The 22,016-nt window shown below is 42.6% G+C and overlaps 2 protein-coding genes across 2 annotated transcripts in view; both read right to left on the minus strand.

Moving 5' to 3' along the window:
* LOC146635826 (uncharacterized) overlaps positions 1-676 on the minus strand; it is a 35,614-nt gene extending 34,938 nt beyond the window's left edge. The window contains exon 1 of the mRNA XM_085349108.1: positions 584-676. The gene's annotated coding sequence lies outside the window, so the exon portion shown is untranslated. The remainder of the gene's footprint in view (positions 1-583) is intronic.
* A 4,016-nt stretch (positions 677-4,692) lies between these two features.
* The window catches only part of LOC146635827 (uncharacterized), a 62,002-nt gene continuing 44,678 nt past the window's right edge, over positions 4,693-22,016 (minus strand). Inside the window, exons 30-34 of the mRNA XM_085349099.1 lie at positions 18,595-18,705; positions 13,174-13,461; positions 5,306-5,422; positions 5,098-5,219; positions 4,693-5,008 (exon numbers count right to left, since the gene is read on the minus strand). Of these exons, the coding sequence (XP_085205225.1) occupies positions 4,934-5,008; positions 5,098-5,219; positions 5,306-5,422; positions 13,174-13,461; positions 18,595-18,705 (713 nt within the window). The 3' untranslated portion in view covers positions 4,693-4,933. The remainder of the gene's footprint in view (positions 5,009-5,097; positions 5,220-5,305; positions 5,423-13,173; positions 13,462-18,594; positions 18,706-22,016) is intronic.

Below are 22,016 nucleotides of genomic sequence, written 5' to 3' on the forward strand. Positions count from 1 at the left end.
TGCCCGAAGGGCTACCAGGGATTTTGAAATTTTGCGAGCCCTGAACGTGCATCACTAAAGGAGAGAAAACTTTAATACAAGCCAGGTCTGTGGAGTGGGGGCTTATCATAAGTGAAGGACAAAGTGAAGGACAAGTGGTTGTTTTTCTCAATCAGTAGAATTCATATTGTCAGTATTTGTTGTAAATGCTGCCTTTTATGAATGCATTTAAAATGTGTTGTGGGATTGTGTAGTGTGGCTGTTACCGTGGGTTCTCCCACCTAACTAGCTTGGAATGAAAATAAAGGAAAACGGTGGCTGTGGGGATACGTTGGATAACGACAGTCATGCCACTGAGTTAAGTCGGATTGCGCAAAATCCGTGCAGCAGTGAGATATGAGGCGAGACCATAATCCACCAGTCCAGCCACAAGGAGGCAAAAAAGGCAAGGCAATGTATGCAGCTACCGAGGAGCACCGCAACCTCCTGCAGGCCCGCTTACAAACTACCACCACAAGTCGACAAACAGCGGCTGTAAGGAAAAGCTGATCGCTTACAGGTTTGTTTGGGGGGTTTTTTTTTTACAACAACTCGGGGTACATACCGTGCTTTATATGTGTGGAATCCGTTTGTTCTGATGTGCTCAAATGAATCCTCACGAAGAACTTCTTGCAATCTACAGCGTTGCTAACGGAAAGGAAACGCTAACCACGTGACCCACCGCAACGTGTTCCGTTTCAGTGGTCTGCCTTCAAAATAAAAGCACGAAGGGAAACGACAACTTTCAAGATACTGTCGTAATTCCACTAACGCATTCCATGCATCATATTATTATTATTATTATTATTATTATTATTATTATTATTATTATTATTATTATCATCATAAGGAATTAGCACTTGTTTTTCTTTTTTAAAATTTGTTTAGTTTTTAGAAAAATACAACTGTGAGTTCTAAATGTTTTATTGAGTGTGTTATTGGAAGTTTCACTACATCTTTCTCTGTGATGGCTTATAGTGGCCGCAGGATAAGTGTACTATAATTAATTTTTCACACGGTGGCGCTATTTCCATAGGAAAACAACTCATATATAAATGTCCTTGATGATGATCTATCATATCTTTTTTTACTACTATAACACAGCCTGCATTTTAATATGTGAAATTACTTTTACACCCCATCACCAATGCTGCACAGATTAATTTTACATTATAAAAATATAATTTATGTTGTGACTGTGAGACATGAGTAAGTTTGCGAAAAGGAAGCATGGGAAAGGGGGGAAATAAGGTATGATTCTCCCTGAAATAAGCTTTCTGCCAAATAATTATAATACTAATGCAGTCACAAGTAATAATATCACAAGTTCCCCTTTTATTCATAAAATTTTAATATATTGAATGATGACTGCTTAGTCCTCCGTAAAGATGAAAGCCCCGATGTGCGCAGAGGTTTGGGACCATAAGTCTTATTGTAAACATACCACGGCAGACCCGGCGATGTTTCCATCAACATGCTTTTCAGCATCTCTTTATTGACCACTTTTCACACACGGTTGCTGTACGCATACAGCCGGCTGTAGCTTTTCAGCTCACAGCCCGACAACACAACAGCAGAGAGAGCACAGACTTTAAGGCGGCGAGGCGTGATTGCGCCTCAGGTGCGTCCGACTCCCCTGCAGACCACGCCCCGCCACACACATTAACCAGGTAAAATACATATTTAGGCAGAATTTTGGAAACATCTAGTTTTTTTTAGAAGCATAGTGCTTTTTTTCCAATTACTTTTTAAAAGTCAGGTCAAGGCTCCAAAAGCCCAAAGGCGAAATGAGGGTGGCAGCTCACAACAGTTTTTGTTTGCTACATGTATCATTTTAGTTCAGCTGGGTGTCTTTCCTTTTGTTATATTCCTTTAAGAGTTCAAAATGTGTTAATTACATAAATAAAATGTAATTTTCTCTGTAGCACTTCATGGATTTCATAAGCAACACACCTTAGTTGCTCTGTGGATTATTTTAAAAAGCAGTTAAAAACTTTTCTGTTCAAACAAGCCTTTTGTTGATCTACGTATTTTATATTCTTTACATTATTTACATTTGATCTTTTACATTGTGTACAATGTCTATTGATTGTATTGTTTAATTTAATATTTGTGTACAGCGCTTTGACTGACTGTCTGTGAAAAGCGCTTAATAAATAAACTTTACTTACTTACTTTAGTTGTTCACACAAAGCATAAAGTAAAAGAAACTATATATACAGTGTTATCTTCATTTTAGATTTCAAAAAGTATTTGCGGCTCCCAGTGTTTTTTTTGCGTGGAAACCCGGTGGCTCTTTGGGTGTTAAAGGTTGCTGACCCTTGGCCTAGGCCATCTGCTACGGTGTTGTCTGCGGGGGCGGCAGCATCTCTGCTGGGGACAGGAAGAGAACAGGCTGATATGGAGGGCCAGCTCTGTTCTAGGATCCCCTCTGGACCCAGTGGAGATGGTGAGTGTTAGGTCTAAACTTGCAGACCTCGCTGTCTCAGTGGCCTGTTACTGTGAAGGAAGCAAGACACTCAGAGCTCCATCGGTTTTTACTTGCAAGGGAAGTCCGGTCAGGTCTAGAGTTGTAAACTTAGCCAACTCTGAATTCGGCCTCCCCTCACAGTCCTTTTATCAAGAACAGTAGTTACACAAACATTTCATTTATCATATGACAGTTAAGACACTCACATGTGAACATGTACGTCTGTGATGTGTGTGTGTGACATTTTCTGCTACACCACATATCACTGTGACCTTTCACTGATGTCCCTAGTCACCCCATGTATGGCGTAACCTTTTAACGAACCAGTGTGTAGAAAACAGAGGTGAGCAGTCTTGCTAAAGATCTAATCATCTTGCACAATGACAACCATATTGATCTACAATTCTCTAACAGTGAGTGACAGGAGAATGGAGGCTAAGCCGTCATCCCTGTTGGACAGCATCTCCCAGCCCATGCAGGAGACTCTGACAGCACTGAGCAGCTCCTTCAGTGGCAGGCTCTGGCACCCATGATGTGGGATGGAGAGATTTTGCCGGTCTTTTCTTTCCTACTGCTGTCAGACTCCACAACAAAGACTTCGCAGCTGACCAAACACACAAATCCACACATGTGCAATAACACGAAGTGCAATTCTCTTTTTCTGACTAAATTGTATTTTATTCTGTTTTATTGTGTACAGTATCTTATTCTTATTATCATATATTGCAGTATTTTTTCTAAATTTTCGCTGCTGTAACATTGCACTGTCCAGTTTTGGCTTGTTAGATTATAATATTATTTTATGCCATGTGATACCCCTAATTAAAGATTGTGAATTATTATGTAGTTTTAGTTTGCATTATTCTCCTGAATTAGAAGAAGCTGATAACTATTGCATCAGTTAAACTGATTTGCATTAAAGTAGACTGCTGATTTATTGTGAATGAATGATATTGTTTTATGATGCATTATACTGCTGAGTTATAAGAAATACTGTTTGCAGAAAGTCATCGCCTTATTTGTCTGATTAGAAGAGAACAGAACTTACTGGAGTTTTCTGCCCCATCTCAGCAGGAGCAGATAAACAGGGAGCCAAGGTCGTAGCTTAGGCGCCGTGTGAGAGAAAGCATGTGAATGTTTAGGCTTTTATGATAAGGTGGAGGCACCAGAGGCTATAAGAGTTTGAGCAATGCTCCACCATTTTGAGATCTGAGACTGTCTGCATCAGTGTCCATCTCCCACGCGTGTGATCATTAAAATCATCGTTTGACTCAACCCGACTGGACCAGTGTTGTTATTGTGGTTTTTCTCTTGTCTCCATCCCCAATAATTTTGAACCTAACAGGCTGTAACTAAACAAATTTCCCACGTGTGGAACTAATAACGGTTATATAAAAATAATAAAATTATAGCACACCAGAAAGATAGTCAGGAATTCTGTGTCATCAAAGATGAAAAAACAGGGTGACACAAAACAAAGGTGCGTGAGAAAGAATCATATACTCTGATGAGGGGACTGATTTATTTTAAATAAATGTACCACTGATGGTCTACTTGTCCTGTTTGTCTTTTGGGGTCTTTGTGTCCGGTTGTCTGAGTGCTTTCCCATTCTCATCTCCAGCCCCACACCTACTATGAGAGGAGGTTAAGCAGATGTGTTGTTCTCACAAGGCACTGCTCCACCTCCGCACAGTGTATTTACATCTCAGTGCCTTCAACCAGCCTCAAACAAACTCTGGGCTTTATTTACTGACCTCTAGTGGCAGTAAGGTGACATTGTTTTTTTGAAATTAGATTTTGCCGTTTTCCATTTGGCATCGTAAACCAAGATTTTGTGTTCTTCTCCGTTAAGCACACTGATTTGCCATGTAATGAAATGTGGTATGTATAATATTACTGTCTCAATGTTAAAATGCTGGGTTAAAGAGTGAAAACAACGACACAGACACTTAAAATTCTCTTAAGCCTTAAACCTCTCTTATCAAGAGTTCAGCTTTCTCATTTTGAACCTCACAGCTTCTGACCGAATTTGGTGGTTTGTTCAGCTTCAAACTTGAGCCAGTGAGTCTGGAAAGTGTGAGACACACTCAGGTTGATGGACCCTTTTCTTCTAAAGAAACTGAAGCCAAAGATGTAAATGGCCACAAAAAAAAAAAGATTTAATAAACTATTAACACCTGTCAGGTACCTCCTGATGACCTGTTAAGTAAATTTATTAATTTTTCAATAACATTTTCACATAAAAGATAAAATAATAACAACATTTTAAAACTGTTCTCTTCACCAGCCTGTACAAACAAAAACAAAACAATTTATGAATGAAGACATATCATTTACAACAAAAGGTACCACACGGTGATTAGTTTAGTTTCTGAACTAGTAGGATCAAAAACATTGGCTTGTTCTCCACAGTGATGTGTTAAAATAATCAGTAGATCAGGTCCATCAGTCAGAAACGGAGCCTTGAGACATCTGAGATGACGTTTTTGAAGCTCTTTGTCGACGTTTCTCATAATATTTCTACAAAAAAAACCAGAAAAGTGAGAAACCAAACCTTGTTAGGCCAAGAGTGTGATTTTGTGTACTGAATGGTGTGTGCGCATGCGTACCTGCAGGTTGTTGTAGTGTTTCTGGCTGCAGCAGTGGAGTTCCTTGGCGGTCTTCTCATTCAGGTAGAAAACAGAGCAGATGTTACAGAAAAATCCTGATTTTGGGATCACAAACTCCTGACCTGCAGAGGAGTAGAAACAGGAAAATTAGACAAGTGTTAACACAGCATTTGAATCGCGTGCGTGTGTGTTTATGTGTGTGTCTCACCGAGGGGGCTATTGGGGTTGAACTGAGGCAGTCTGAAGTCTGCTACAACACACGGAGACTGAGAGCGAGATCGCTTTGCCTCAGGTCCAACAAGCTCCCTCCTGCGTTTGCCCACAACTGAAAATGGAAAGAGCGACACATTAATCATCAACAAATCTGCTGCAGGAGCCACCGGGTTTGTAAAATATTAAAATATAACTTAAGTAATTAAACAAATGATTTTTGATTTATTTGAAAAGGTGAAATGTTTGTCAGCCACTTTATTAGGTACACTTGTTTGACTGCTCATTAATGTAAATCTCTAATCGGCCAATCACATGGCAGCAACTCAGTGATGTAGGTATGTAGACATGGTCAGATGACCTGCTGAAATTCAAACTGAGCATCAGAATGAAGAAGAAAAGTAATTTCGTGGACTTAAATGTGGCATGTTTGCTAATCTTAGCATTTCACTGATGGGATTTTCCCAAAGAAGCATCTCTAGGGTTTACACAAAATCGTCTGAAAGACAAAATGAGCAGCAGTTCACTGGAAGAAAATGCACTTTTGAGTTCAGATGAGAATGTAATAACTCAAATAAACACTTATTACAACCAAGGTATGCAGAGGAGTATCTCTGAACACACAGCACATCCAACATTGAAGCAGATGAGCTGCAACAGCAGAAGACCACACTGGGTTCCACTTCTCTAAGCTAAGAACGTAAAACTGAGGGACCAATTCACACAGGATCAGCAACGCTGTAAAAGAAAAAAAAAGTCTCAATTTCTGCTGTGACATTAGGATGGCAGTGTTAACTGAAAAGACACGACGTCGTACTCTCATCCACAGCGCTTTATTCGTTCCGCCATTTTTCACTCACAACAACAACAACCCTCTCGCGGGCAACAGAACTCTTGCGATAAAACAGAAAATAACAAGTTAACAATCTCCCTCTTTCTTAAAAAAAAAATAAAATAAAAGTATAAACACATCCCTGTAAACATTTGTATACATATATGTATATATTTATATAAACAAAAAAACATTTCAAAAGTGCTTTGCTTTACTTGAAGCATACTATCATTGCACACAATAAACAATGGTACATTTGAATGCAAAGACAACTTTGTAAATAAAGGATTACAGTATCCAGAGTCCTTCATCTAGCGCCTTTAGAAGGGTTAAAGGTGAAACTCCCTTTTTTGTCAGACAATCAGCAAGTTGAGATTTTGAATCTGACCAACAAACCTGTCTGATTTTCTTGGCTTGTATGAGCTCTTTAATGCTGCTCATTTCTAGCCTCAGTCTCTTCTCTGTAACCTGCTTAGTAGACTTGAGTGCATCAAACAAGGAATGATTATCAGTCACACAGATCAAAGGAAGAGCGTTCAGACCAGTGTTACCAGTTGTAAGCTCAGAAAAAAGTGTTGCCAGGAAGAGCGCACTGTCTATTCCATCTGACATGGCAAGAGTTTCTCCTGCCAGTGTACTTCTGACCATGCGCCTGATTTTTTTAGACTGCCAGAAGAGAGGACAAAACTTTCCTCCTTTACCCATAAGGACGATTAATGCCCCTCCTTGAGTACCGCCATCAGGAAGGTTGCCAAATGAAGCATCACTGAAAACAATCAATGCCAGATCCTCACTGTTACCCAAGTGCTGAAACTTAAGAGTCACTTTCTCTGCCTTAAGTTTACGGATAACTTTGTTCACTTCATGAATAGACTGTACAGTTGCATCTTTGATATTAGATCCAAGGCTACATGTGTCAAACATAACATCAGGCCTTGTTTGTTTGGCAACCCACAAAATCTGTCCTATTTTTGACCTGAGTTGCTCACGTTCTGTTTCACTTAAGGAAGCCTCCCTCTGTACAGCCCGTGCTGCTTGTAACTGAACCGGTTGTAGGTTGTCAATGTAAAGTTGTTGATGCACCTCTATTACATCATTAACTGTACAAATGTCCATACCAACATAAGAAAAACTGTCATGTTCTTCACGGCCCACAAGGAAGGTAGATTTCAGTACAGGAATGATATGAGTTGCAAAGTGACTTGAACCAGCCCAAAGGAAATCATCAACATGACATGCAAGCACTCCTGTAACCTCAGATTGTTCATTCTGCCAATAGAACACTGCAGGATCAACCTGTGATATTTTACCACCAGTTTTGAGCATAATGTCTTTGACCTTATTGTACCAATAAAGTGAAGCATCTGCAAGTCCATAAACACACTTTTTCAGTTTCCATAGAACATTGTCCTTGCCAGCTTCAGGTGGGGGACGAAGATGGACATCTCTTGACAGTTGCATTCCCTGCAAGAAGGCAGATTTAATGTCCATTGAATTTACTCTCCACTTGTTTTGACATATCACAGCTAGCACCAGTCTGAGGGACTCAGACGCACACGTTGGAGAGTCTTTCTGTAGTTCTTTAGTATTTACCTCTTCAAACCCCCGTGCCACAAGTCGAGCCTTTGGGACAACACCATTAGTAGTTTCTTTGAGTGTACAGACCCATCTAGTAGACACACATTTTTGACCCAGGTCTTTCACTTCATCAAACACACCATTACTTTGCCAGCTCTCAATCTCCTGCTGCTTAGCAGAATCAAAGGAAATATCTTTTGTTATGAGTACATCTGCATCTCTGTTTTCAGCTTCAGTGCAAAGACCATCAACAAGTGACATGTCTACAGCTTTCTTTTCACCTTCACTACCATCATGCTCAAGATATTGCACATTGTACCAGTTTTTGTATTGCCCTTTTGCTTTTCCCGCTCTGCCTAGCACTCTGGCTGTGTGTTGAACACCGTTGTCTCTGTTGGTAAAAGCAATCAGCTGTCCTGATCTTAACTTTACATTAGCAGAGACATGATGAGTGGGTGTAGAGGGCTCATTTGCAGTTTGTGTGACAGACATGTTTTCTGTAGTGTGTGTGACAGACATGTTTTCTGTAGTGTTAGTTTCTCTGTCAATAGTGATGTCTTCTTCCTCACTAATACTCTGTTCACCATCGGGTGTGTCAGTGTCATCATTTTCAACTGCGTCTTTGTTGTCATCATCAGTAGTACTGTGTGGTTTTTGTTTATCTCCAGTCTGTGAATCCACTTTAGTCAATCTTGACTGGTGTACTCTTACAAGAGTCCCCCCATGTCTTACAAATACAACAGTTCCATCCTGCCCAATAACTACACCTGGACCCTTCCACTCTGTACAGTCGACTCGTTTGTAGTATACTTTATCTCCTGCCTCATATTTGTCATCTGTAGGCCTAAGTTGTTTGCGTAGTGCTCTCCTGATCCTTTCTGAACACTCTGCCTCAGTAAATGCTTTCCTGGAAGCATGTAATGCTGAGATATGTTCAGCTACTCTTGCACTTACAGTTGTGCCCTCTAAGGCAGGTGGCTTATCCATCAACACAGAAGGAAGGTTGGGGTTTTGGCCAAACACAAGTTGATGTGGACTATAACCATGTACATTAAGCATACTGTTTTTGGCCATAAGGGCCCAGTCTAGCGCAGTGTGCCAGTCACATCCACGTTCCTTTTTTACCTTCAGGAGGATTTCTGTAAGTGTCATGTTATGTCTCTCCAGTAGTCCGTTGCTCCAGGGACTATACCCCGCCGTTGTTTTTACCTCAATGTTGAAGTTTTCAGCCATGTCCCGGATGTCTGTGTTGTTGAACTCTCCGCCGTTGTCTGTGTAGAGCCGTCTGGGGGCACCGTGAATGCTTATCCAGGTGTGAATGAAGGAGTTGACAATCTCTGCAGCTTTCTTTGTCTTTACGATGCTGCCGGCACTGAAGCGTGTGAAGTGGTCGATGATGTGAAGGTACCACACATTGGGCTCCAGCTCATGTAGATCCATCGCTACTGTCTCATTATACTCAGAAGCCAGGGGTAGACCAACAGCAGGTCTCGGCTTGGTTTTGCAATATTTCTGACAAATGTCACAGTCACGAACTATCTCTTGTAGAATAACTGCACATTGTTTATCTGTATTGCCAGAGCTTTGGATGAGCCTCAATAACCTCTCTGCAGATGCATGACCAAACTGCTTATGAAGTTTCACAAGGACTTTCTGTTTCTCTTTTGTAGACATTTCAGCAGTTACCATGAGAACTTCATTTTCATTGCAGTTTTCTGTAGTATTTTCATCTCTAATGTCCACGCAATAGTGTCCCGAACTAGTGAGCTCTAGAGGAACAGGCTGCTTGAACATGACAACACTGTCATTCTCCATGTCTAGAACAGTCCCTGCTTTCTTGAGAGACGTTTTGCTCAGTAGTAGTGGAATGTCAACAGGAACTACTTCACTTTCAATGTCACATTTTGTTTGTCCAATTTTGACTGGAAGTTTCACTTTTCTGCTGGAATACACTACAATTCCATCCCCAAAGCGAAATGGTCTGGAGCTGGGGGTTTCTGATTGCAACAGCTTGTTTACTTGGCCTTGGCTGAGGTCACGCATGTAACTATCTAGCCACTTCTGACCACAAACTGTACGTGTACATGCAGTATCAATAATGGCTGACCCCAATGCCTCAGTCAGGAAGATTTCAGAGTCTGTCATTGAGGCTTTAGTGTACAAAGTAATGTTACACTCCTCCACTTTCCCATCTTCAGTTAGCTTTACTTGGTCACCATTACGATGAGGACAGTCTTTCGCCCAGTGGTATCAGAATCAGAATCAGAATCAGAATACTTTATTGATCCCTGGGGGAAATTATTTTTTGTTACAGTGCTCCATTTTAAACCAACATTAAGACAAGACAGACAATACGCTAACTAAGAATAGTACAATATATACATATATATACATACATACATACATAAGTCACTTATAAATAAATATTTGGAAAAGAAACATGTGTAGTTGTAGCAGCAAACAGTGTGTTAAGTGGATGCGTTGTACAGGGAGATGGCCACAGGCAGGAATGATTTCCTGTGTCGTTCAGTGGTGCTTTTCGGTAATCTCAGTCTCTCACTGAACGTGCTCCTGTGACTGACCAACATGTCATGGAGTGGGTGGGAGGTGTTATCCAACATTGTCTTTATCTTGGACAGCATCCGCCTCTCCGACACCACCTTGAGGGAGTCCAGCTCCATCCCCACAACATTGCTGGCCTTACGGATTAGTTTATTAAGTCTGTTGGCATCTGCGACCCTCAGCCTGCTCCCCCAGCATGCAACAGCATAGAGGATCGCACTGGCCACAACAGACTCATAGAAAATCCTCAGCATTTTCTGGCAGATGTTGAAGGACCTCAGTCGCCTCAAAAAATAGAGACGACTCTGGCCCTTCCTGTAAAGTGCTGTGGTGTTTTTAGCCCAGTCCAGTTTATTGTCAATGTGTACTCCAAGGTATTTATAGTCCTCCACAATGTCAACACTGACCCCATGGATTGAAACAGGGGTCAAGTGTTTCCTGGTCTTCCTGAAGTCCACGATCAGTTCCTTGGTCTTTGCCACGTTGAGCTGCAGATGATTCTGCTCACACCACGTGACAAAGGAGTCGACCACAGCCCGGTACTCTGTCTCATCATCCCTGCTGATGCATCCAACCACCGCAGAGTCATCAGAAAACTTCTGAAGATGGCAGGTCTCTGTGCAGTGGCTGAAGTCTGTGGTGTAGAGGGTGAAGAGGAAGGGGGAGAGGACAGTCCCCTGTGGTGCCCCTGTGTTGCTAATCACCTTGTCAGACACACACTGTGGGAGACGTACATATTGTGGTCTTCCTGTCAGGTAATCAACAATCCAGGACACCAGAGAAGCATCCACCTGCATCGCTGCTAACTTATCACCCAGGAGGGTCGGCCTGATGGTGTTGAAAGCACTGGAAAAGTCAAAAAACATGACCCTCACAGTGCTCGCCGGCTGGTCCAGATGGGTGTAGACACGATTGAGCAGGTAGATGATGGCGTCCTCTGTTCCGAGACGAGGCTGATAAGCGAACTGAAGGGGATCCAGATGTGGTCTTACTATGGGTCGCAGCTGGTCCAGGATGAGCCTTTCCAGGGTCTTCATGATGTGGGAGGTCAGTGCCACGGGCCTGTAATCCTGGGGGCCACTGGGACGAGGCGTCTTTGGTACAGGGACGAGGCATGATGTCTTCCACATCACCGGGACCCTCTGCAGACTCAGACTCAGCATAAACAGTTTATGAAAGACTCCACACAGCTGGGGGGCACAGGTCTTGAGGACAAGGGGACTCACTCCGTCTGGTCCAGCAGACTTGCCTGAGTGAAGTCTCCTCATTTGCATCTCAACCTGGTATTGAGTGAAGGTGATGGGTGGGGGAGGGGTGTCAGGACTCTCACAGGAGGCAACATGTGAAGAGAGAGGCTGGCACAGTGGTGTGGCTCTGGATTCCAGGCTGACTGCAGGTGAGGTTGTGGGGGTAGGAGCAGACACTGTGGTGTCGAATCTATTGAAAAACAGATTCAACTCGTCGGCTCTATTCTCACCTCCCTCAGCTCCCCTGCTGTTGGTTGGCCTGAATCCAGTGATGGTCTTCATGCCCCTCCACACCTCTCTCATGCTGTTCTGCTGGAGTTTCCACTCCAGCTTCCTCCTGTAATTGTCCTTAGCCTCTCTGATCTTGTCCTTTAGTAACACCTGGATCTTCCTCACCTCCTCTTTGTTGCCCCCTCTGAAAGCCCTCTTCTTGTTGGGCTTTCATATATATATATATATATATATATATATATATATATATATATATATATATATAACATATATAACATATATATATATATAACATATGTAAGTGCTCTGACAAATAGCACATCTTGTTCGCTTGCCAAACTTGTCAAGTGGGTTGGTACCTTGTAGTGGTTGTCGCTGTCCACTCCGCGACGAAGTACCGTTGTTTCGTTTGTATTTGGGACCTTTTTGTTCCGTAAAGAAAACTGCTTCTTGGTTCAGTTGAATTCCGCTGAAAACTCCGGTTACTTTCCCTCCGAAAATCCGTTTCAGTGCAGACTTCATAGACGCAAACGTTAAGTCCGTGCACGCTGTCAGTGCAAGCTGTCGACTTTTCTCATCAAGACTAGCTGTATCTAGAAGCTTAAATGCTAGCACAGCGTCAGGCAGCGTCATGTTGTACTTTTTCATCCGGTTATAACGCTGTTCAAAGTCTATAATGTAGTCTGCCATGGACACGCTGTGGTTCTTTGCAATGGAGTCAAAACACGAGTAGGCTTCATAAGCGCGGTCTTTCTCTTCTCTCTGAAACACCGCGTCAAGTTTTGCAAGCAGTATTTCCATACCGTCATCTTTGTCCAAATCTTCCACGGGTATCTCCATGGCCATTTCTCTGGCTCTTCCCTCGAGCCCCAGCGCCACCGCGAGTGCCTGTTTCTTTTTATCCAGCTCCGTAACTCGTCTCCAGATATTGACTTCATTCTTCCAGCATTCGTATGGCCTGGCTTCATCAAGCTTTGGTGGTACTTTGTAATTGGAAACCATCCTCTGCTACCAATGTTAACTGAAAAGACACGACGTCGTACTCTCATCCACAGCGCTTTATTCGTTCCGCCATTTTTCACTCACAACAACAACAACCCTCTCGCGGGCAACAGAACTCTCGCGATAAAACAGAAAATAACAAGTTAACAGGCAGGGTCAGAAAGCTTGGATCCATCCTGCTTTGTATCAAAATTTCAGGCGGATGATGGTGTGGGATATATTCTTGGCACACACTGGGGCCCTTAGCACCAACCACAAAACATATTACCACCACCACAAGGTAGTGGAAATGCATCTCAAAGCTATTAGTAGGCTAACAGAAGCAGGCTATACAATTTTTCTTTTAATATTCAGTTTACTGTGTTTTCGCTGTCAGAGTGATGCAGTTTGTTGATTTAAAGCAGCTCTTTGTACCTTTAATGCCAACCGTGCTCCATCCATCCTTCTCCTCTCCCTCCTCTGTCTCCTTATCAGGACACTTAGACTCTGGCTGCTGTCCAGCAGAGGCAGGTGCAGCATCAGGCTGGGTCTCTGCTTCCTCTTCGGTCCTCTGGCTCTCCGCCTGGCCGTCACCTGGTGGCGCAGATGAGTCTCGGTCCTGTGATAAAGTGGGATTAACAGAAGCTGGAGGCAGTGGTTCTGTTGTTTCCTCCTCTTCCGTCTCTTTTGTGCTCCCTGGTTTCCCTCTAGCAGATTTTCTCACTGTGGGAGGAAAAAAAACATTAATTAAGCTTCATGTCTCAGAGCTCTGACACGACTTTATCCCAGATGCCAGCCACTGGAGAATATATGTACGGATGTTATGCATTTAAAATACAAAATATGAGTAACTGTATTCCATTATAGTTACTCCTTAAATAGGTGATAATTTATTGAAATAAATGGATTAAACTGCCGTATTTTTCTGTTTCATATGTTAGGCCCTCTCTACTTTTGGTACATTGCTGGAAACCCAAACAAAACACACAATGAGAGGGTCTAATGTAAGTGTCCTGTGTATGTGCGCCAGTTACACGACCTGGAGCCAGCACAAGAGATGGAAAGTTGATTCTGAAAGCAGAGCCTTTCAGCGCCGGCAGCGGGAGACTGAATATATGTTCACAGACATGCTGGTAAACCCGTGTGTCTTATTAGTGGAGCTAATGTGGCTGTAATTAAGGAATTTAATTTAAGACGGCACTACGAGACAAAACGTCAGGATAAGCTGAAAAACCTAAATGCTGAGCAGAAACTACAGAAAGTAGAAGAGCTAAAGAAGAATCTGACATTTCAGCAGACTTTTTTCACCAGAGCAAAATCACAAAGTGAAGCTGTTGTGAAAGCAAGTTTTATTGCATCAGAGGAGAAAGCCACATCAGCCTTGCACTCTGAAGAGCTTCATGATGAAGGTGTGCAACGTCTTGTGTCCAGACAAAACGCAGATTTTGGCAAATGTGAGCCTGAGCAGAAACGTATGTCAAAGTGAAACTGCCCTGGGACAAACTTGTTGGACTTACAACAGATGGAGCGCTGGTGTTGTGCGGTGAAAAAAGCAGACTAATCAGCAGGATGCTGATGCAGGAGGAGAAATGTACCGGTGAGTTGACAGCATATCACACACCAGGAAAGGCTGTGTGGTAAAGTCCCAAAAATGGAGCATGTAATGATAACCGTAACACAAACCGTAAATTTTATCTGAGCTAAAAGTTTAAATCACCGTCAGTTTCAGTCTTTTATGTGGGAAATAGATTCAGAGTTTGCCGACATTCCTCATCATACAGAGGTCTGCTGACTGAGTTGGGGAAAAGTTCTCAATAGAGGTTTTGAGCTCAGCAAGGAAACCTGTCAGTTCATGGACATGACATGTATGATGCGGTGAAGGCATTTCAAGTGACTTGCAAAGAAAAGCGTCTGGACTTCTTTAAGTTAAGAGACGTTTCACCTCTCATCCGAGAAGCTTCTTCAGTTCTAAGGTCAAATGGTGGAGAGTCCCAGATATAAACCTAGTGGGAGTAACCCCCCACAGAGGGACAAAAGGACCCCCTGATGATCCTCTAATCGCCTGAGCCAAGGTGTGAAACTGGGTGTGGGCCCCAATCAGCCAGAGTTTCGGGTGAGTTCATTGTGAAACCTGGCCCCACCTTATGATGTGAATTCCTGAGATCAGATGGCCCAGGATGTGAGTGGGCGTTAAGGCGTCTGGGAAGGGATCTCAAAACTGGATTATAGATGGCAGAGAGTTGGTGTCGTAAACCCCCGCCTCTGTTCAAAGATGGTCGCTCACAGTGGACATAGATGGCTTCTTTCACTCCTCTTTCAAACCATTTGTCCTCTCTGTCCAAAATGTGAACATTGGCATCCTCGAAAGACTGTCCTTTATCCTTAAGATGCAGATGGACTGCTGAGTCTTGTCCTGTGGAGGTGGCTCTTCTATGTTGTGCCATGCGCTTGTGAAGTGGCTGTTTGGTCTCTCCAATGTAGAGGTCTGGGCATTCCTCGCTGCACTGTACAGCATGGAAAATTACGACACTGAATGGCCCTCGGGTTATTAGTTCCATTCCTGAAGCAACGCCCCAGCTCCGTCTACATGCGGCTCCAACCTTGTGAATGCTTTCATTTATTTTTTTCTGGGGTTTTGGCAGCATGTTCATATTTCTAAATTGCAGAATTTTGACAGGATATGTTTTTATGGAGAGCAAAATATTTAAAATTAAAGTTTTTTTTTTTTTAAGTTTATTTAATCTGGAATAATATTCCTGTCTGTTTTTAATTCATATTCATGTTTAAAAAACATTGTTTTAGTGTTCAATAAATGTTTATCTTGTTTGGCCCACGACCTAAAGTGTGCCTTGATGTTTGGTCTCCTGTGCAATTGAGTTTGACACTCCTGGTCTAAAGGCTCCAACCTAAAGAAACATCTGGAAGTTCTTTTTAAAAAACTAACGTTAGCCTGCTGCAACTACCTTGCTTTAGTTGTGGTAGCTTCCTGGGTTATGTGCCACTTCAGTATCTACGTGACTTATTACTATTACGGAAGGCTACTCGCCACCGAGCAAACATCTTATCTTATGTTAACATACAGTGGGGCAAAAAAGTATTTAGTCAGCCACCGATTGTACAAGTTCCCCCACCTAAAATGATGACAGAGGTCAGTAATTTGCACCAGAGGTACACTTCAACTGTGAGAGACAGAATGTGAAAAAGAAAATCCATGAATTCACATGGTAGGATTTGTAAAGAATTTATTCATAAATCAGGGTGGAAAATAAGTATTTGGTCAATAACAAAAATACAACTCAATATAGGGCTGGGCAATATGACCCAAAATTCATATCTCGATATTTTTTAGCTGGATGGCGATATAAGATATATATCTCAATATATATTTTTTAAAGCCATAAAGTAAGAACAAAAAGAGAGTTCTTAGACAAAGCTGTGTCCCAGATGTCACACAGGCACTTTTATTAACATAGAGCAGATGTACATAAAATTTACTCAAAAATAAATTATGAGCATTTATTAAATAATAATGCTCCATAAATAAAAGAAAACAATGTTGTTTTTGTGCATAACAGAAAGCTCACAATTGTGCAACCACGTCTCTTAACAGGTGCTATTTATGGTCCCTAAACACAGTAAGGTAATATTACGTTGAAGCACGTACGTATCACTCCGCGAGGCTCAGTCATAATGCTCCGACAATCCATCAAGCGGTGCAGCTCCGTAGCTTACCAAAGTCGTACTAAAACATTTTTTGACAGATTGCTGAGCACCGTGTTCAGCATAAAATCAGTTCGCGGCCATCAAGCACAACCAGAATTCATACATAAGGCGCGCTGTCAACTTTTGAGAAAATGAAAGGATTTTAGTCCGTGCAGCACCTCTGGGCTGCATGGCATTAGCGTGGTTAGCTCGTTAGCGTGGTTAGCTAGCTAACACGTTGACGGCGTCCAGCCCCACGCACGGGTCGATGCGCGCAGTAACTCGTTAACGGAGATTTGCCGTGTTGATCTTGTCGCTTCCTGCAGGTGAAGCGATGGGGGAGGAGAGGAGTTGTGTTCAGTGAAGGAGAGGCGAGGCCGAGTAACGTTGTAAAGACGAAAGTGGAGGAAAGAGACGCAAACTTGCGGCTCCACAAGTATAATTATAACGTAACAGACTATATCAATATAAAGGATATTGTCACATCTTATATCTCGTATAAAAATATATCGATATTTTTTAAAAACTCGATATATCGCCCAGCTCTAACTCAATACTTTGTAACATAACCTTTGTTGGCAATAACAGAGGTCAAACGTTTACTATAGGTCTTTACCAGGTTTGCACACACAGTAGCTGGTATTTTGGCCCATTCCTCCATGCAGATCTTCTCGAGAGCAGTGATGTTTTGGGGCTGTCGCCAAGCAACACGGACTTTCAACTCCCGCCACAGATTTTCTATGGGGTTGAGGTCTGGAGACTGGCTAGGCCACTCCAGGACTTTCAAATGCTTCTTACGGAGCCACTCCTTTGTTGCCCGGGCGGTGTGTTTTGGATCATTGTCATGTTGGAAGACCCAGCCTCGTTTCATCTTCAAAGTTCTCACTGATGGAAGGAGGTTTTGGCTCAAAATCTCACGATACATGGCCCCATTCATTCTGTCCTTAACACGGATCAGTCGTCCTGTCCCCTTGGCAGAACAACAGCCCCATAGCATGATGTTTCCACCCCCATGCTTCACAGTAGGTAGGGTGTTCTTGGGATGCAACTCAGTATTCTTCGTCCTCCAAACACGACGAGTTGAGTTTATACCAAAAAGTTCTACTTTGGTTTCATCTGACCACATGACATTCTCCCAATCCTCTGCTGTATCATCCATGTGCTCTCTGGCAAACTTCAGACGGGCCTGGACATGCACTGGCTTCAGCAGCGGAACACGTCTGGCACTGCGGGATTTGATTCCCTGCCGTTGTAGTGTGTTACTGATGGTGACCTTTGTTACTTTGGTCCCAGCTCTCTGCAGGTCATTCACCAGGTCCCCCCGTGTGGTTCTGGGATCTTTGCTCACCGTTCTGGTGATCATTTTGACCCCATGGGATGAGATCTTGCGTGGAGCCCCAGATCGTGGGAGATTATCAGTGGTCTTGTATGTCTTCCATTTTCTGATGATTGCTCCCACAGTTGATTTTTTCACACCAAGCTGCTTGCCTATTGTAGATTCACTCTTCCCAGTCTGGTGCAGGTCTACAATACTTTTCCTGGTGTCCTTCGAAAGCTCTTTGGTCTTGGCCATGGCGGAGTTTGGAGTCTGACTGTTTGAGGCTGTGGACAGGTGTCTTTTATACAGATGATGAGTTCAAACAGGTGCCATTCATACAGGTAACGAGTGGGGGACAGAAAAGCGTCTTACAGAAGACGTTACAGGTCTGTGAGAGCCAGAGATTTTCCATGTTTGAGGTGGCCAAATACTTATTTTCCACCCTAATTTACAAATAAATTCTTTACAAATCCTACCATGTGAATACATGGATTTTTTTCACATTCTGTCTCTCACAGTTGAAGTGTACCTCTGGTGCAAATTACTGACCTCTGTCATCATTTTAGGTGGGGGAACTTACACAATCAGTTGCTGACTAAATACTTTTTTGCCCCACTGTAAGTCTTTTCTCCCCTACAGTAAATATATTGTCTATTCAGTCAGATTTGGGCTTACAAGCCAAGAACAAACAGGAATTTGCAGGATGTGATTGCTACATTCATGTAGTTGTGAAAAGCAATGACAGTATACTAAGTAATCCAAAGTATTCAGAATACGTTACTCACACTGAGTAACTTAACAGAATACATTTTAAAAGTAACCTTCCCAACACTGACCCGGGGTCTGCTTGGTTCTCTTCCTGGGTCGACCTCTTGTCCTGGCAATTACCGCCTCCTTCTTCACAGTCTCTCCCACCTCGTCCACCATCACAAAATTGAAACTCTCCTCTAAAACAAGAAATCAGAGGTCACAGGCAGTATTGACAGTAAAAACTTTCATTTTGTGTTGAAATATACCCAAGTTAAATGCTGTCTTCTAAGAGGGCGATGTGGGAAAATCTCCATTTAAATAAAACAATATTTCTGTCAAGCATAAAGTTTCCTGTTTCTCCTAAGGGATGATATAGGTTTAAGTTTAATCTAAATGCTTTTGTTGAAGTTGAACTAGTTGAATGAGACAATTCTTAGCAAGGTAGATGACTACCTTAGTTAGGCACACCCAAATTTTTCAAGCGCCTCACTTAACACTGCAGTTTGACATGTACACTTTTTTTGCTTTTTTATTTAAGTGTTTATTGAAGTTATGCATAAAATAAAATGTACAATATTTGATGGCTTCCTTTGTTCTAAGACTCATATGTACAGTTGTCTGGATGACCGCCATCACTTCAAGTAGTTTTCCTTCATGCAGGTATGAAAAAACAGAGAAAGAAAAGGAAAAAACAAAACACACAAACAAAGAAACATGTGTACAGTGTTACTGTTTCAGATATTGAGGAGGGGTACAACACAACACTGGTCCAGGAGGGTTAGGTCAAACAATGATTTTAATGAACACACGCGTGGGAAGATGAACACTGTCACACAATCAGCATAGATCTCCTCCTAACAATACACAAGGCGTTGTATTATATCATCAGGGTATTATTACGCCCCCTCTTGCGTCAAGCAGATACAACACATGCATAAGTTTCGGAACCACAAATGTTCTGTTAATGACTTTTGACTCATTTGAAAAGAACATTGTCTCCGTCTCCACGCCAGGTGCTTCCTGTAGATCTTCTTGCTCTTGCTTATCTCTGGAACATCAGACGCACGTCCTGCAACAAACTGTCACTTATGCAGGCACAAAATGCAGTTACAAGCTTGCAAACTAGGCATGAACTCTTACCTAGAAATGAGTCTACCTACTAGGGCTGCACGATTAATCGTTAGAAAACCGCGATCTCGATTCATACTTATGTGCGATCTCATTTCCAAATGGCAACGATTAAAAAAAGAAAAAGAAAAAAAAAAGACGACGACGACTGTACCGCATTTTAATCCGGGACGTAATCTGCGTGAAAACAAGCGCTCACTCTTCCTGCTCAACAAATGACAAGGGCGGAGCCTTATACCACGTGATATAGAAGCTGTGCCGTGTGATGCTAAAATTAGCAAGGAAAAAAGGAAAAAACAACGGAGAGAACGTCAGGGATGACGAGAAAGTGACAGGAGAAAATCCGTCCCAGTCAACCACCCAAACATCAATAACGGGAACCTTATACAGCGCTTCCCTATACCCGTCGAACTCCCGCAGGCACAAAGAAATTACGGAGGCTATCACTTATCACCTGACCAAAGATATGGCTCCCATCAACACTGTGCAAAACGAGGGATTTAGGAAAATGATCAACACCCTAGACAAACGCTACACAGTGCCGTCCCGCAACTATTTTTCTATTGTTGCACTACCTGCTCTATACACGCAGTGTCGAGCAACGGTGGAGACGGAATTTCAAACAGTACAACATTTTGCGGCAACAACAAAACGTGAGACAATTGTTGTTTTTATGTTTATTTATTGTTTTTATGTTCAGTTTCAACTGTTACGAAGTTGATGTGCAGTTAATAAGTGCAATAAATATTTATATTGGAAAAGAAAATCGTGAGAGAATCGTGATCTCAATTCTAAGCCAAAAAATCGTGATTCTCATTTTATGCAAAATCGTGCAGCCCTACTACCTACTACAGTGGGGCAAAAAAGTATTTAGTCAGCCACCGATTGTGCAAGTTCCCCCACTTAAAATGATGACAGAGGTCAGTAATTTGCACCAGAGGTACACTTCAACTGTGAGAGACAGAATGTGGAAAAAAAAAATCCATGAATTCACATGGTAGGATTTGTAAAGAATTTATTCGTAAATCAGGGTGGAAAATAAGTATTTGGTCAATAACAAAAATACAACTCAATACTTTGTAACATAACCTTTGTTGGCAATAACAGAGGTCAAATGTTTACTATAGGTTTTTACCAGGTTTGCACACACAGTAGCTGGTATTTTGGCCCATTCCTCCATGCAGATCTTCTCGAGAGCAGTGATGTTTTGGGGCTGTCGCCGAGCAACACGGACTTTCAACTCCCGCCACAGATTTTCTATGGGGTTGAGGTCTGGAGACTGGCTAGGCCACTCCAGGACTTTCAAATGCTTCTTACGGAGCCACTCCTTTGTTGCCCGGGCGGTGTGTTTTGGATCATTGTCATGTTGCAAGACCCAGCCTCGTTTCATCTTCAAAGTTCTCACTGATGGAAGGAGGTTTTGGCTCAAAATCTCACGATACATGGCCCCATTCATTCTGTCCTTAACACGGATCAGTCGTCCTGTCCCCTTGGCAGAACAACAGCCCCATAGCATGATGTTTCCACCCCCATGCTTCACAGTAGGTAGGGTGTTCTTGGGATGCAACTCGGTATTCTTCGTCCTCCAAACACGACGAGTTGAGTTTATACCAAAAAGTTCTACTTTGGTTTCATCTGACCACATGACATTCTCCCAATCCTCTGCTGTATCATCCATGTGCTCTCTGGCAAACTTCAGACGGGCCTGGACATGCACTGGCTTCAGCAGCGGAACACGTCTGGCACTGCGGGATTTGATTCCCTGCCGTTGTAGTGTGTTACTGATGGTGACCTTTGTTACTTTGGTCCCAGCTCTCTGCAGGTCATTCACCAGGTCCCCCCGTGTGGTTCTGGGATCTTTGCTCACCGTTCTCATGATCATTTTGACCCCACGGGATGAGATCTTGCGTGGAGCCCCAGATCGTGGGAGATTATCAGTGGTCTTGTATGTTTTCCATTTTCTGATGATTGCTCCCACAGTTGATTTTTTCACACCAAGCTGCTTGCCTATTGTAGATTCACTCTTCCCAGTCTGGTGCAGGTCTACGATACTTTTCCTGGTGTCCTTCGAAAGCTCTTTGGTCTTGGCCATGGCGGAGTTTGGAGTCTGACTGTTTGAGGCTGTGGACAGGTGTCTTTTATACAGATGATGAGTTCAAACAGGTGCCATTCATACAGGTAATGAGTGGGGGACAGAAAAGCGTCTTACAGAAGACGTTACAGGTCTGTGAGAGCCAGAGATTTTCCATGTTTGAGGTGACCAAATACTTATTTTCCACCCTAATTTACAAATAAATTCTTTACAAATCCTACCATGTGGATTCATGGATTTCTTTTTCACATTCTGTCTCTCACAGTTGAAGTGTACCTCTGGTGCAAA

This window comes from Diplotaxodon limnothrissa, linkage group LG3 (assembly GCF_057381915.1).
Source record: "Diplotaxodon limnothrissa isolate DT_005_m linkage group LG3, D_limnothrissa_male_GT1.1, whole genome shotgun sequence".
Classification (NCBI taxonomy): Eukaryota; Metazoa; Chordata; class Actinopteri; order Cichliformes; family Cichlidae; genus Diplotaxodon; species Diplotaxodon limnothrissa.